The sequence below is a fragment of the Miniopterus schreibersii genome (genome assembly GCF_964146895.1).
Source record: "Miniopterus schreibersii genome assembly, chromosome: 8".
NCBI lineage: Eukaryota > Metazoa > Chordata > Mammalia > Chiroptera > Miniopteridae > Miniopterus > Miniopterus schreibersii.
This window is the reverse complement of record NC_138109.1, coordinates 28,021,746-28,035,681: the sequence shown is the minus strand read 5'-3', so window position 1 is coordinate 28,035,681 and position 13,936 is coordinate 28,021,746. Positions and strand designations below refer to the sequence as shown.

General features: G+C 42.7%; 1 protein-coding gene and 1 long non-coding RNA gene across 2 annotated transcripts in view; one reads left to right on the top strand and one right to left on the bottom strand.

Annotated features, from left to right (window-relative positions):
• The window catches only part of LOC308560622, a 28,310-nt gene extending 16,558 nt beyond the window's left edge, over positions 1-11,752 (bottom strand). The window contains exon 1 of the long non-coding RNA XR_013999360.1: positions 11,672-11,752. This is a non-coding gene — a long non-coding RNA (uncharacterized lncRNA). The remainder of the gene's footprint in view (positions 1-11,671) is intronic.
• Positions 11,188-13,936, top strand: part of LOC308560619 (phosphatidylinositol 3-kinase regulatory subunit gamma) — a 64,591-nt gene continuing 61,842 nt past the window's right edge. The window contains exon 1 of the mRNA XM_081144682.1: positions 11,188-12,204. Within this exon, the coding sequence (XP_081000808.1) occupies positions 12,099-12,204 (106 nt within the window). The 5' untranslated portion in view covers positions 11,188-12,098. The remainder of the gene's footprint in view (positions 12,205-13,936) is intronic.

Here is a 13,936-nt window from a genome sequence, read left to right as displayed (position 1 = left end):
TTTTGTGATTATGGATGAAGCTGCTTTGAACACTTGTGTGCAGGTTTTTGTGTGAACATAAATCTTCGTTTCTTTTATGTAGTCAATACCTAGGAGTGGAATTTGTGGATCATATGGTAATTATCTGTTTAGTTTTATAATAAACTGCCAAATTGTTTTTCAAAGTGGGTGTACCATTTAAATTCCCACCAGTCATGTATGAGAGCTCCAGTTGCTTCACATTCTCATTACTTGGCAATGCCAGGGTTTTGTTTGTGTGTTTGTTTTTTGGCCATTCTAATAGACATGTAGTGGTGTCTCATTGTGGTTTTAATTTGCATTTTCCTAATGATTAATGGTGTTGAGCATCTTTTTATATGCTATCTGTATATCTTCTTTGGTGAAGTGATCTTATCTTCTGCCTATTTTTAATGAGGTGGTTTGTTTTCTTATTACTACATTCTTTATATATTCTGGATACAAGTCCTATGTTGGATAGGTAATTTACAAATATTTTCTTACAGTCCATAACTTTTCTTTTATTCTCTTAAGAGTATCTTTCACAAGCAGAAGTTTTTAATTTTGAGAAAGTATACACTTTACCTTTTTTTTTTTTTTTTATGAATTGTGCTTTTAAGTCATATCTAAGAATTCTTTGCCTAGCCTGGCCGGGCAGGGCTCAGTGGTTGAACATCAACCTAGGATCCAGGAGATTGGGGTTTGATTCCCGGTCAGGGCACATGTCCGGGTTGGGGGTTTGATCCCCCAGTTGGGGGTGTGCAGGAGGCAGCCGATCAAGGATGACTCCCTCATCATTGATGTTTCTATTTCTCTCCCTCCCTTTTCCTCCCTCTCTTTGAAATCAATAAAGATATATTTTTAAAAAAAGAAAAGAATCAACAATGAGTGCATGGATGGGTGAAACAACAAATTGATGTTTCTCTTCCTCTCTTTCTCTAAAATCAATATTTTTTAATTAAAAAAGATTTTTATTTAAAATGTGAGATTAAACAGTGCAATATTAGCAAAAGGTAAACATATAGATCAATGGAACAGAATGGAGAATGCAGAGATAGTTCCACACATATATGTTCAATTGAGTTTTGACAAAAGTGTAAAGGTAATTCAATGGTAAAAAGACAGTCTTTTCAATAAATTGTGCTGAAACAAGTAGATGTCCACATGCCAAAAAAAACCCACAAACTTTAAAAACCACATACAATTTATACAAAAATTAACTCAAAATGGATCATAGACCTAAATATAAAATCTAAAACTATAAAACTTCTAGAAGAAAACATAAGAGAAAATCTTTGTGACCTTGGGTTAGGCAAAGAATTCTTTTTCTTTTCTTTCTTTTTTAAAAAATATATCTTTATTGATTTCAGAGAGGGGAAGGGAGAGGGAGAGACAGATAGAAACATCAATGATGAGAGAGTCATTGATCGGCTGCCTCCAGCACATCCCTGACTGGGGATCAAGCCCGAAACCCAGGCATGTGCCCTGATGGGGAATCAAACCCCAGTCTCCTGCATCCTAGGTCAATGCTCAACTGCTGAGCCACACCCAGCCAGACCATTGGTTGATTCTTATATGTGCCCTGACCAGGGACAACCTTGGAGTATTGGTATGATGCTCCAACCAACTGAGTTACCTAGCCAGAGCAATAAAATTCTTAAAGTTGAATTCTTTTGAAACAATTATGTGTTTAATCAATATTCTGGCATGCTTAACACAATTAAGATTGTAAACTATTTAAAACCCAAAACTTATGTTTTGGTGAAAATCTTGGATCAAAGTTGGAGGGTGGCAGAGTTGATGGTTCAGATAGTATGAGGATGCTGAAAAAACACTGAAACACTTGTGGGTTTGAGCAAATCCCATAGGTTCTCTAAGTCACAATTAAAAAGAACAAAGGAATTAAACTAAGTGCATTTAATAAACATTTGTGGAACAGTGTTTCAGGTATTGGTTATACAGAAATATAAATCAGATATCTGACTTTATAGAATTTACTTTCCAGTTGGAGATATAGTCAATAAACAAAAAAAAAGTAAGTAAAATTATTTCAGATTGTGATAAGTGTTAGTAATAAATTAAAATAGGTTACTGCAATAAAGGTTGAGTGGAGGGGTCTACTTTGGAGAGCATTGTCATGGAAGGCCACATTTAAAAAAATATGTTTTTATTGATTTGAGAGGGAGAAAGAGATGTGAGAGACAAACATCAATTGGTTGCCTCCCATATGCCCCAATTGGGGATTGAACCCATAACCTGTGTATGTGCCCTGACTGGGAATTGAACTTTCGAGCTTTCAGTGCACAGGGCACTCAATCAACTGAGCCACACCAGCCAGGGCTGGAAGGCCACTTTGAGGAGGTAACATCTGAGCTGAGAACTGAATGAAGAGAAGGAGGAGAGTATAGTGAAGATCTGGGATAAAGAACATTGTAGACAGAGGGATAGCAGGCACAAAGGCCCTGAAGCGTATCTGATCCTGACAGATGAAAGACCAAAGCTAATGTGAATGAATGTTGGTGGATGTGGTGGGGAGAGGTAAGGGAATGAACTGAGAGGGGACCTTAACAATCAATGCCTCCACTGTGCTTCCTCCTCATTTGCCGCTCTGTTCTGCTCCTCACACTCCACTTTCTAGGTGTTCTGAACTTCTCTGTTCTTATTTGAGTTTTGTATAGTCTAATCCCTCAAGCCAGAATGTGTGGCAGTAGCCATTCTCTCCTTCCTTTGAGTAAGAGAATTTCCCTAAATTTTATCAGGGCATATGGGTAGAACCACCTATCCCACCCGACGACCTGCCCACTCTCTGGGCTGTTACATGATAGAATAAACTATTTTCTAGTTTGATACACTGTTTGTTGGATTATAGCAGTTTAGTCTCTACTCTCTCTTTTTCTCATCTGCCTGGTGAATTCTTACCTATCCTACAAGATCTAGGGTTAAGAGGATGCTTTTGCCATCCTCTCCAGGGTAACTTCTTGTTTCTTCCTCCGTGGCCTCAGAGTACTTTGCATGTACAGCTATTATTATAGTATTACACTCAGTCAATGAGCATTGACTAGGAGCCTAATAAAAGTCATGCACTGTGGTAAATAAGGAGTTTGTGGTCTACAGAGAAAAATAGACACATGATGAAATAATTGTGAAGTAGTGATAGTACACTCTCTGTGAGAAGTGAGTTGGAGGGGAGCACAGATATCCTTCATTCTTCCATCCTCCTCAACATCCATATTCAATTCCAATAATCTGTCAAGGAATGAATAAGGCTGTATAACCCACATCTTGGGAAACTAACACAGCCAGAAGGAGAGAAGGAGGAAGGCCGGTAGCATCAGGACAACAATTATAAGTCACGCCAGCCTCAAAGGGGCAGATTTCAGCCCCACCAGCAGAGGTGGGAACAGCCAGCACAGAATGCATTGTCCCTCCTGGAGGCCTGAATGGGTTGCTACCTATGGTCACTATTGGACACACAGTAAGCTCCTGGGAGTCATCTGTCACAGAAGCTGAAAAAGTATGACAAACCTTTGAAGAACTTATTCTCAAGGATTCAATAGGTCCTAGAGAGACTCGCAGACATGGCTGACAGACACTGAAGTGGTGTTAATTCCTATAAGTAGGGAAATGGGTGTTCATGACAGAGTGACTTGGATATAAAAAGTTTATAAAATAATCTCTTTTGGTACAGGCAAATGGGGCTGAGGACATGTGGATTTATTTGGGGTATTTCATCTAGGAATTTTATGAATCTTACTGAACTTTATTTCTGTACCATGGACTCATCACTATCATTAGAAATAAAGCCAATAAAAATGTTTATGACAATAAGCAAGATAACATTAGAGGTAGATGGAGACTTCTAGAAGCCTTTATGAACTGCATGATTCTAAAGAAAACCTGAAATTGAAGAGGCTATGTAAACTTCTATTAGGTCCCTGAGCATATAAAGAGAGCCCATCAAAGTCTTCAGGAGGGAAGAGAACACAGCCTTACTCAAATTTTTAAAGATGTTAACTAGTCTGTAGTCCTAGGGAGATACCAGGGAACAGAGTTTCAGTGTTGGATATGGTTGGAAGTGCTGCTAGATGAAAATAGCCCCAACTTCCACCAGAATCATCGGCCTAGTTATTGGGTATAGGTGAAAGAAAAGGCCATTCAGTTAGAGATTTATGAGTATCCCAAAGTTGAGGGTATTTGGAGGGAAGGCTACCCCTAGCATGAGAAAGTATGTTCTTAGTTGGGTACTCTAATGAGATGCTCTGAGTGGTGGGTACTAGATGTGGTGAAGTGATAACAGAATCTCTGAGTCTGACAAAGAGTTTTCAAGGCTACCAAGGCCTCAGTGTCAGTTGGCTGTGTGTTGAATGCTCTGACCAAGTTAGCAGTTAGGAGGGCTTTGTCCCAGGGCTGTTCAGATTTTTTCTCTGCTACATTAGAGTGCATAAGAAAAAGTGCCTACTTTTGAATTGGGGCTGGGGACACTCTTATAGAAGGCAGAGGAAACAGGGCCAAAGGTTTACAATATGAGTCAGATCCCCCATGTAATAGGCAAGGACTAGGGCTGTCCTAGGATAAGGTTTGGGGGAAAATTCCAGTTGCCAGACAAAGAATGTTCATTGAAGTGAAGAATAATGCTATTAGTTAGTTAGTTAGTTAGTTAGTTAGTTTTATTTATTTATTATTATTTGAAATCCTCACCGGAGAATATTTTTTCCATTGCTTTTCAGAGAGAGTGGAAGGGGGAGAGAGAGAGAGAGACAGAGAGGAAGATCAATGTGAGAGAGACACATCGACTGGTTGCCTCTCACTCAGGCCTCAACCGGAACTGGGGATTGAGCCTGCAACCGAGGTACGTGCCCTTGGCTGGAATGGAATCCAGGACTTCAGTCCACAGGCTGATGCTCTAACCACTGAGCAAAACTAGCTAGGGCTTATTTTTATTTTTTAAACCAAAATTTTCCAGTACAAGAACTGGACTGACTTGCCCTCTAACAGTGAAACATGTAAGACAATTTTTAGGATTGAGACCTGTGGAATTACAGGGTGATTATTGTACATTCCGGAAAGGAGGCATGAACTACAAATTATTCCAAACTATTGAAATAATGACCACAGGAAGTGAGCAGACTTTAAAGCCCTATATGGTGTTACATTTCAGAAATGAGCTGGGCTGGAAAATGAAACCAGCTTGTCTTCTTGCTGTTGAGTTTTCCTGAATTTCTTACAAGCTGCTTGGAATTTTGCAAACAATTCACAGCTGATAAAATAAAAGGGCAACGGAACTGAGTGTCTGTGGTAAAGACCCTAGAGGCAGCCAGTAGGAAAGAAGGGTCACTGTCTGCCCTTCACAGTTATGTAACTAAAATCTATATAATTTTTAAATTTTCTTCTTGTCCTTTCAAATAAATGGGAGTCAGCTGAGGACCTACAGAAAATATTATCGGGGTAACCTGAACTTAGACTGCCCCAGAACCTTCTTGGAGAGTTTAGTTTCTTCTTACAACTTTTGTTTATTCTCTCAAAAAACACTCCCACTCCCACTGTGTGTCAGGCCTGATGCCTGGCACTGATGATTTGGGTACACAGCTCTCCACCCATGAGGGAACTCCCTCCCCAAGAGTGGTGGGGGAGAGACAGATCCAGAAACAGACACTTTGAACATGGTGTGTGAAGGGTTGTACAGAGGCCAACACAGGGGGCTGGATGAGCAGTCAGGGAGATCAGATGCACACAAATGGGAGTTTGTCACTTTATAGTGGAGTGTGTTGTGTGGAGGAGAAATTTTCTACTGTTCTGAGAACTGCAGTACTTCAGTATAGCTAGTCTTAGGAGTGACAAGAAGAACTGTGTAAGAAGAGACTGGAGAGACAGGCAGGGCCTAGATCATCAAAGCCTGAATGACAGGCTAGGAGACTGAAAACATCCTAAAGGCAAATGGAATTACTGCAGGGTTTGTGGACAGGAGTGGCATATTAAAATTTTTAATTTAGAGCCATCTTTCTAACTGTGTAGAGTATGGAGATGATGAGGAAGCTGTTGTAGTCTGATTAAAGGTGATGAGGAAACATGTGCTGGCGAGGGTGTGGAGAAAGGGGAACCGTAGTACACTGCTGGTGGGAATGCAGACTGGTGCAACCACTATGGAAAACAGTATGGAGGTTCCTCAAAAAATTAAAAATGGAGCTGCCGTTTGACCCAGTGATTCCACTCCTAGGCATGTATCCTAAGAATCCTGAAACATTCATCAGAAAGGATATATGTACCCCGATGTTCATAGCAGCACAGTTTACAATAGCTAAGATCTGGAAACAGCCCAAGTGCCCATCAGTAGATGAATGGATAAAAAAGCTGTGGGACATTTACACCATGGAATACTATGCAGCTGTAAAGAAGAAGAATCTCGTACCCTTTGGGACAGTATGGATGGACCTGGAGAATATTATGCTAAGTGAAATAAGCCAGGCAGCGAAAGACAAATATCACATGATCTCGCTTATACGTGGAATCTAAAGAACTTAATAAACTAATGAACAGAATAATTCAATGACATGGAAGCATAGATGAGACTGATGAATGTCAGAGGGATGGAGGAGGGCGGGTGGGTGGAGGGGGAGAGAGTAACCAAAGAATTTATGTGCATATATGCACAACCCAAGGACATGGACAATGGTGGGGAGAGGGACTGGGGAGGGGGAAGGAACAGGGTGGAACGGGTCATTGGGGAGAAAAAGGGACATCTGTAATATTTTAAACAATAAAAATTTTAAAAAAAGATGATGAGGAACTCCTTGGTGACCTGATCTTTGGGTCAGCTTTCAATGAAACTTTTTCAAGCTTGGAGCTAATCATATGGATTGGGGAAATTGAGAAGAGACCACATGTTTAAAGCAGGTGCACATAAGTTTGGGGCAGCCCAAATGTCACCTCCTCTAGGAAGCCTTTACTCACCTGCATGTGGGCAGAGATCATCACTGTTTTGGGGGCTCACACAGCACTTCGTCAGCTTCTTTATTATAGTATTTATCATGTACCGTGCCTAGGATTTATTCATTCCTTGGTTGGCCTGCTCTGAAGGCTCTGGACTCAGTGTTAGGCACTTTGTCTTACTCATCTTAGTATCCTCAGTGTTTGGAAGCATTAATAAACATTTGCTCAGCGAATGAAGAGGAGAAGCCAGCTGTGTGGTGTAGTGGGAAAGGCACTGAACTGGCTGTCTGGAACTGGGGCTGTAATCCTGGCTCTGCTACTGAGTGACTGCATGACTTTGAACAAGTCTCCTCACTGCTCTGGGTCTCAATGTCCTCATCTGTAAAATGAGAATAAAAATACAACCCTCCTCCTCAGGGTGATGGAGATTAAATGAGGTAATAGAGCTCACCAGCTGCCGGCCCTGTTTGTGCCCTGCCCTTGTGAAACAGCCTGGACTATTGTTCCTGTCATTTGGATCTCATTTGCTTTCTCTCTCCTGGTGAGAGAAAAAGCTGAAAGCTGTTGCCTCAATGGAGGGGAAACTTGCAGCAGTGGCATACATACCATCCAGGTGGCCCCTGTGTTGTTGGACGGGCACACACTAAAAAGGGGGGGGCATGTTAGACTAGAGGGAAAGATGGGCTTTTTTGTGACACCTTAAAGCTAAAGGAGGACCCAAAGTGGAGTGAGGCAGAGAAGATCTACATCATGTTCTGATGTGTCTGAGGAAGCCCTCAAACAGTGTCCCTAAGCCCAAAAATTTAGCATTTGGAGGAATGACACTTCTATGAAGACCACTCATTTATCTAATGTCATAATTTCTCAGTGCCTTAAGCTGATATGATGAACCTTCTTATGGTTTTACAGTTCTAAATACGTAGAGGTGAGGTTAAAAAAATTGCAAATGCCAAGTTAAAGGCATACCATTCTGGAAAAATCATGATTTTAGATGCTGCTTTCTCAAGAGATGATAATCAATTCCCAGGTGAGATGTCTTTCTAGAATGTTCTTTTTACATTCTAAAGGCAAATCTTTCCATCAAAACTTGATATATCCCCACCTTATACAAGGCAGGCAGCTGGGGAGGTCCTGAATCTGCAACTGATAATTTGTAGAGTTTTCTTGGAAACTTATTTATTGAGTTTATTTAGTCTCATGGACTTCGTCTTAACACAAGACAAGTGGTCAAAGAAAGGATAAGAGAGGGGGGAAAAGAGGGAGATTGAGGCCATTGATCCTTCCCCAAAGGTTAAGTCAGTCTTGAGGTTAAAGCTAGTGACCTTAAAAAATAACAAAAGTATGTTTCCATTTTGCAAGGCTTTAAAAAATTATTGTATGCTCAGATGACACCTTTAATCATGAAGAACTTTTGGCTGAATTCCAGGCTGATTCTGCTGGCACAGAGAGCTCTGAGATCATACCCTATATTCAGTGCACAGAAGAAATATTTCAGCCGTCTCTGAAATAAAGGAGAAATGGATCTTATTGGAACAGTTTCATAGCAAGACCATACTAGGGTGAAAAGTGAAGGGCAACCCTATCCATCTGGAGGTATAGAAAGAAACTATTAATTCTAAATACTTAAGTGGCATTTTTTTTCCATTCTCAGTGTGTTTCACAATAAATGAAGAAGCTTGCATAAATCTGAAGGCAATCTCCCATTTCACAGATATATAAGTGAAGCCAGACAGATTTTGTGATTTACCAAAGACTACTTTACATTGAAAAAAGGAAAGGAGGAAGGCAAAAGGAAAAAAGAAAACAACTTCCAAAGTAGCAAGTTGTGACCCACGAGTTCGAGCTATTAGAGCTGAATTTAATCCACACCCAGGCCAAATATAATTCTCCAGGATGGAAATGGTCCAGGACACCAGAGCTAATACTTTTGCCAAAGAGCCTGAGGCGATCTGGTGACAGTCAGAACCTCACTTGTATTTCTCAACTGAAAGAACCTAAGGCCAGCATCATATGACAGGCACTTCCCATCATGGCAGGGCACGGGTTCAAGCCCATTCTAAGGAAATTTGCTTCCCCTTGATTCATTATTGCCTCTTGCATCACTGTTATTCTTCAGAGGTTTCCTATTCAAAGGTTTATTTGTTGGACAGTTGTGTCAATACAATTTTAGGTGGCAAGGTTGAATCACAGTTTTATTCCATGTGCCAGTCTTGAGCACCAGATTATATACTGTGCTGCTTCTTTACTACATCTCCCAAAGTCATAGCTGTGGGAAAAGCCTCGGTGGTTGCTCTGTATATTAGAAATTGAAACCTTACCACTAAATGATGAAAAGTGGTCCAGGCAAAAGCTGCTGTGGAAATCTGAAAGCCATTATTTTTTCCACACTTCCTCTCTTCACCTTCATTTTGTTTGGGAATGCACAGGGACACCCATGAACAAAAATAAATCAACTTGCCCTTGACTGATTTGAGTTATCAAATGTAAGTACTTCCGGCTCCCAGATATAGTGAAGTTAAAGGGACTGCTGGAAAGCCAGCCACAGATTAGAGCTGATTTTCCAGCATCTTCTACCTAGAGGAATGGTTCAGAACATTTAAATTAACAACATGTCCTTTACCAAAGTTGATCTGGCTTCTGAATTACATTTGGAGTTTAGAAATATAAGAAAGCAAGCATATAAGAATCCTAATGTGTTTTTTCAGCTCAACCCTGTCCATTCATTCTAGTGGCTCTTTTTAATCCATGACTCTATATCCAGTCCATACACATTTTGAGCACCTGCTCCCAGGAACTGTCTCAACTCCGAGAACCTTTAAGGAGGGCAGAACCACTTTAAGAGGTAGAGGTTTAATGTGGCAACTCTTCCACAGGCATGAATCAATATAGCAGAGCCACTCAGGGTAGGAGGTTTCTCTAGGGCTTAAGTCAGGTTGTCAACTCAAACACAATGGGCTTTGTTGCTCCTGTGTAAAGAGGAAATGGAGCAGTTTTTGGCCTCCCAAGACTGTATTGTAGGGTCTGCAGAATGGCAATTCCAGGCACAACCTTCACAGGACACAAACCTGCTTTTGGCTATTCAGGGTTCCCCAGCAAGTTAATCAGCTGTTTCTGAAATACACGGAAATATTCAGCGTTTACATACTGAATCCTATCACAGTTTTAAGCTTGGAGTGGGGTCGGGGAGGGACTGAGTGTATGTGGAAGAGGGTCTGTCGGAGAAACTGAATAGAGCCCTCTTGGCGAGGGGTACCAACACCTGTGATTCACCTCAGAAATCTTACCCGCACTGTAATGCCAAGCCACTTTTTTTTCCAGGCTTGAGCACTCCAGCTGAGGGCCTGCTGTGGCATCCCACTATTTCGGGTGTGGGGAGTTATCTTTGGGTTCAAAAGTCCTTGGGTGGGAAGCGCAGAGGAACCGAGAAATGCCTCCTCACGAAATGCCTGATTGCCCGGGGAGGAGCCGGGACTGGGCTCAGGCAGCTGGGGGAGAAGGTCGCAGGGGACCACGGGCAAGTCCTCTTACTGAGCGGTAACCGTCCGGCAAGTGGGTTTAGGGACCTTTGCTTTATTTGACAACTTCGCATAGGGGGTGAAGAGGTCTGTGGGGAGGGGCTCTGCCCCCGGACTTCCAAGGACCTGAAGAGCGCGAGTCCCACCAAGTGACAGCAAGAGCCCCTCTCCGTCCGCTCCCCTCCCCCGCGGCCAATCTCGGGGCAGAGGCAGAGACGTCTCGCGCCAGCCGGTCCTCCCCCTCTCCTCACTCGCCCGGGCGGACCGAGCCTCAGCCGGAGCCTCGCCTGTCTCCGGGCAGCCTGAGCCCCCCAAGCGCTCGCCCAGCCTGTCAGTAACGGCCGTTTGCGCTTTCTTTCTTTCTTTCTTCTTTTTTTTTTTTCTCCTCCTCTTCTTTTCTTTCCTCCTTCTGCCTTTGTCCCGCTTAGTAACTGAGCTCCGGCCAATCGCTGCCTCACCGGCCGGCACCGGCTGGCTCCTGATTGGCCCGCTTGGGGCGCGCAGCCGTCTCCCGCTCCCTAGCTGGAGCGAGGCAGACAAAAGACGCAGGCTCCGGGCTCGGGCAACCGGGATCAGCCAATCACCACCCACTTTATCCTCTCTTCCCCTCTCGCTCCTCCCTCCCCTCCCCTCCCAGCCCGGCTCGCGTGCTCCGGGCACCGACTCCTGGCGTGCGGCCAGCGCCCGGACCGTACCATTCTAATCGGGGCTGGGGGGAGAGTGGATGGGTGATGAAGGGGCTGAGGCCTAGAGAGCGGCGGGGAGAGGTGAAAGCCGAGGTGGAGGATATTTTTCAGAGCACTTACTCAGGCACCTCACAGAATTCCCCGCTATATCAAGGCTGGATAGAGCGGAGGGGCAGTGGTGATGCTGGCTGTCCCCCTGCCTAGCGTGGTTGGGTGCCTCTCAGTGGGGGAGCAAGGAGGCGGGGAAGGGTGTCCCCCTCCGTGCAGTTAAAATGAAACCAGTGACTGGAGTCAGAGCAGAGCGTGAGGGAAGCCGGCACCGGCGAGGCTGCTTGCAGCCGGGCGGGAGCCCCCAGCCAAACGGAGCTAACTGGACTCTCCAACAGGCCCCGGTCCCGAGGCTGCAGCAGCTTGGTTTACAAGCCCGAACAGACGGAGCCCGAGTCCCAGCCCCTGAGGGGATCGCTCTCTGCAGACCAGTTGGACCCCGAAACTTGAATGCAATACCCAGGCCCCTTTTTATGCCTTCCTTTGTCACTTCTCTACCTTGCTCCCAGCGCATTTTTTTCTTTTCTTCAGTCTTCATTTACCAGAGGACACAAAAGTGGCTTCCGCGGGAAGATTTGGAGGTGGTGGGAGCTCTTCTCTTTGAAGAGCGACTGTGTAAAAGGGGTTTGGGGGAAGCCGCTTTTTAACACCTTTGCCTTCCGGCCCCTCCTCCCCCCAGCTTCTTTGTACCTCCCGGACGAGCAAAGCCCGTAGATTGAAAGTTCGGGGGCATTTTGCTGGATATTGTAGAGGAGAGAGGTGGAGGACCTCGTCCTCGTTCTGGTAGTTGCCTGGACTTGTACTGGCCGTTGGAAACCCTGAAGTACATTTCCGTGTGGGACTTTTACAAATATATATTTTTAAATATCAGATAAAAAATATATGCTTTCTATATATTTCTTGACGACCTGCCCCTGACAGCGCGATGTACAATACCGTGTGGAGTATGGACCGCGATGACGCAGACTGGAGGGAAGTGATGATGCCCTATTCGACAGAACTGATATTTTATATTGAAATGGATCCTCCAGGTACTGGGGAGAAAAAAAGAATTTTGTGATGGGTCTGATTTGTGTTTAACAAGACCTTGGTGATGTTTTCTGGGCAGAATTATTCCTGGGTGCGCTAGCTTTGGGATATGGGGCCGATTTTGCAGTTAAAGCTGCAGTAAAACTGCTGCTGGTTTACATGTTTAAAGTTTCCAGTTAGGACCCTGATCCTATTGTCCTGCAAGGGTGGGGGTGGGGGTCAGAGTGGGGGTGGGAGGAGAGACCCGGCCTTTTTTTTTTTTTTTTTACTTTTTTGCCTTCAGGTTTTTGTCGCTTCTCCCCCCACCTTTTCTTTTTCAATGAAAGATTCTTCTACTTGCAATGCATGCGTTATATCCCAGTCAGTCTTTCTTTTGGGGGGAATTCTTTAATGCTTGTCATTTCATACGTTTGTCTCATTTGGTTCGTTGTTTTACCTTCGTTAACTTCTGAAACTGGCTTGCCAGTGTGATTATTCATTTTAAGACCCCCGTTTTCTCTTACAGAAACCAAATGCCGGTTAGTGATTTTCAGGGATTGGGCGTTTTTATTCAGCCATGGCCTTAGTGTGAGGTTTTTCTTTTCCAAATATAGTCGCTCAGAGACATCTACGTGCAATATTTTATTACTCTTTAATTTGTGGTGATTTAACTTAATTTATGGGATAGGGTTTAATGTAACCTCAATTCTTACATTTAAAAAAGGAAGAACGTTTCTTATGTGAATATATGTGACATACATATATATGATAGACTCGGATACATATAATGTAAAGTATACATATACTGTATTTCTACTTTAGAGCTTTGTCTGAGATCCTTACAGACATTTTGTGTATGAGGTAGGAAAGAAAAAGGAAGGGAAAATGGAAAAGTTGGGTAATTTTTTTTCTTTAAAGTCTACCCCATTTTATAATTATTAGCTATCAGATTTTCAAACCCTGTTTGCAATTATGGATAATGCTTTATGTAATTATTTTGAATAAGTGAGGGCCTTTGTGACTCCCTATTTTTGTTGAGCATGAATTTGTTATGTCTTTTAAAAATGTGTTACAGCTATACCTACCGAATAAATTATGTCATTGGGGAGTCTCAATTATTATAAGCCTATGTATTTTTGGAACGTTTGAAAGGGTTTGAAACCATGCAAGTGTAATGAAGTATAACTGCATTATAGGATGTATGCAGAAATTATTTCCTGTCCTTATGAACAGTGAATTATCCTCTTTGTGTGTTTTTTCAATTAGTCACAGAGTTAAATGATGCTATATTAAAAATATACCAATATTGAATCAACCTTTTTCACTCTTAATGATCACTTCGAATTTTTTCCTTTTGCCTTCATTTTTGAGCCTTCATTATTTGCTTTTATAATTGTGACTGCAATCCAGATGCAGCTTTTCAGTCTTTCATAAAGTTTGTAAGATTTGCCACCCACCTATTGTGTGTATTTCCCCCTTTGTTCACCCCTAATAGTAAAGCATAATTTCTATTAGATGCATTTGTCATTCATGTGAATAGAAATTTAGTACACCATTGGTTCCTCTCCTGTAAAAAGTAAGATTAGTAATTCTAGATTTCTGTTATTATAAGAATTATATATCCAAACTGCCTTAGAATCATACTGTGTCTTGCCTTGCAGACATACAAAGGGAATTTGTTGGGCGGAGAGGTGAATGGGGAGGAGGGGAGAAAAATGAAGACGGCACTAATGTTTGAAAAATGTGGGCCTTGTA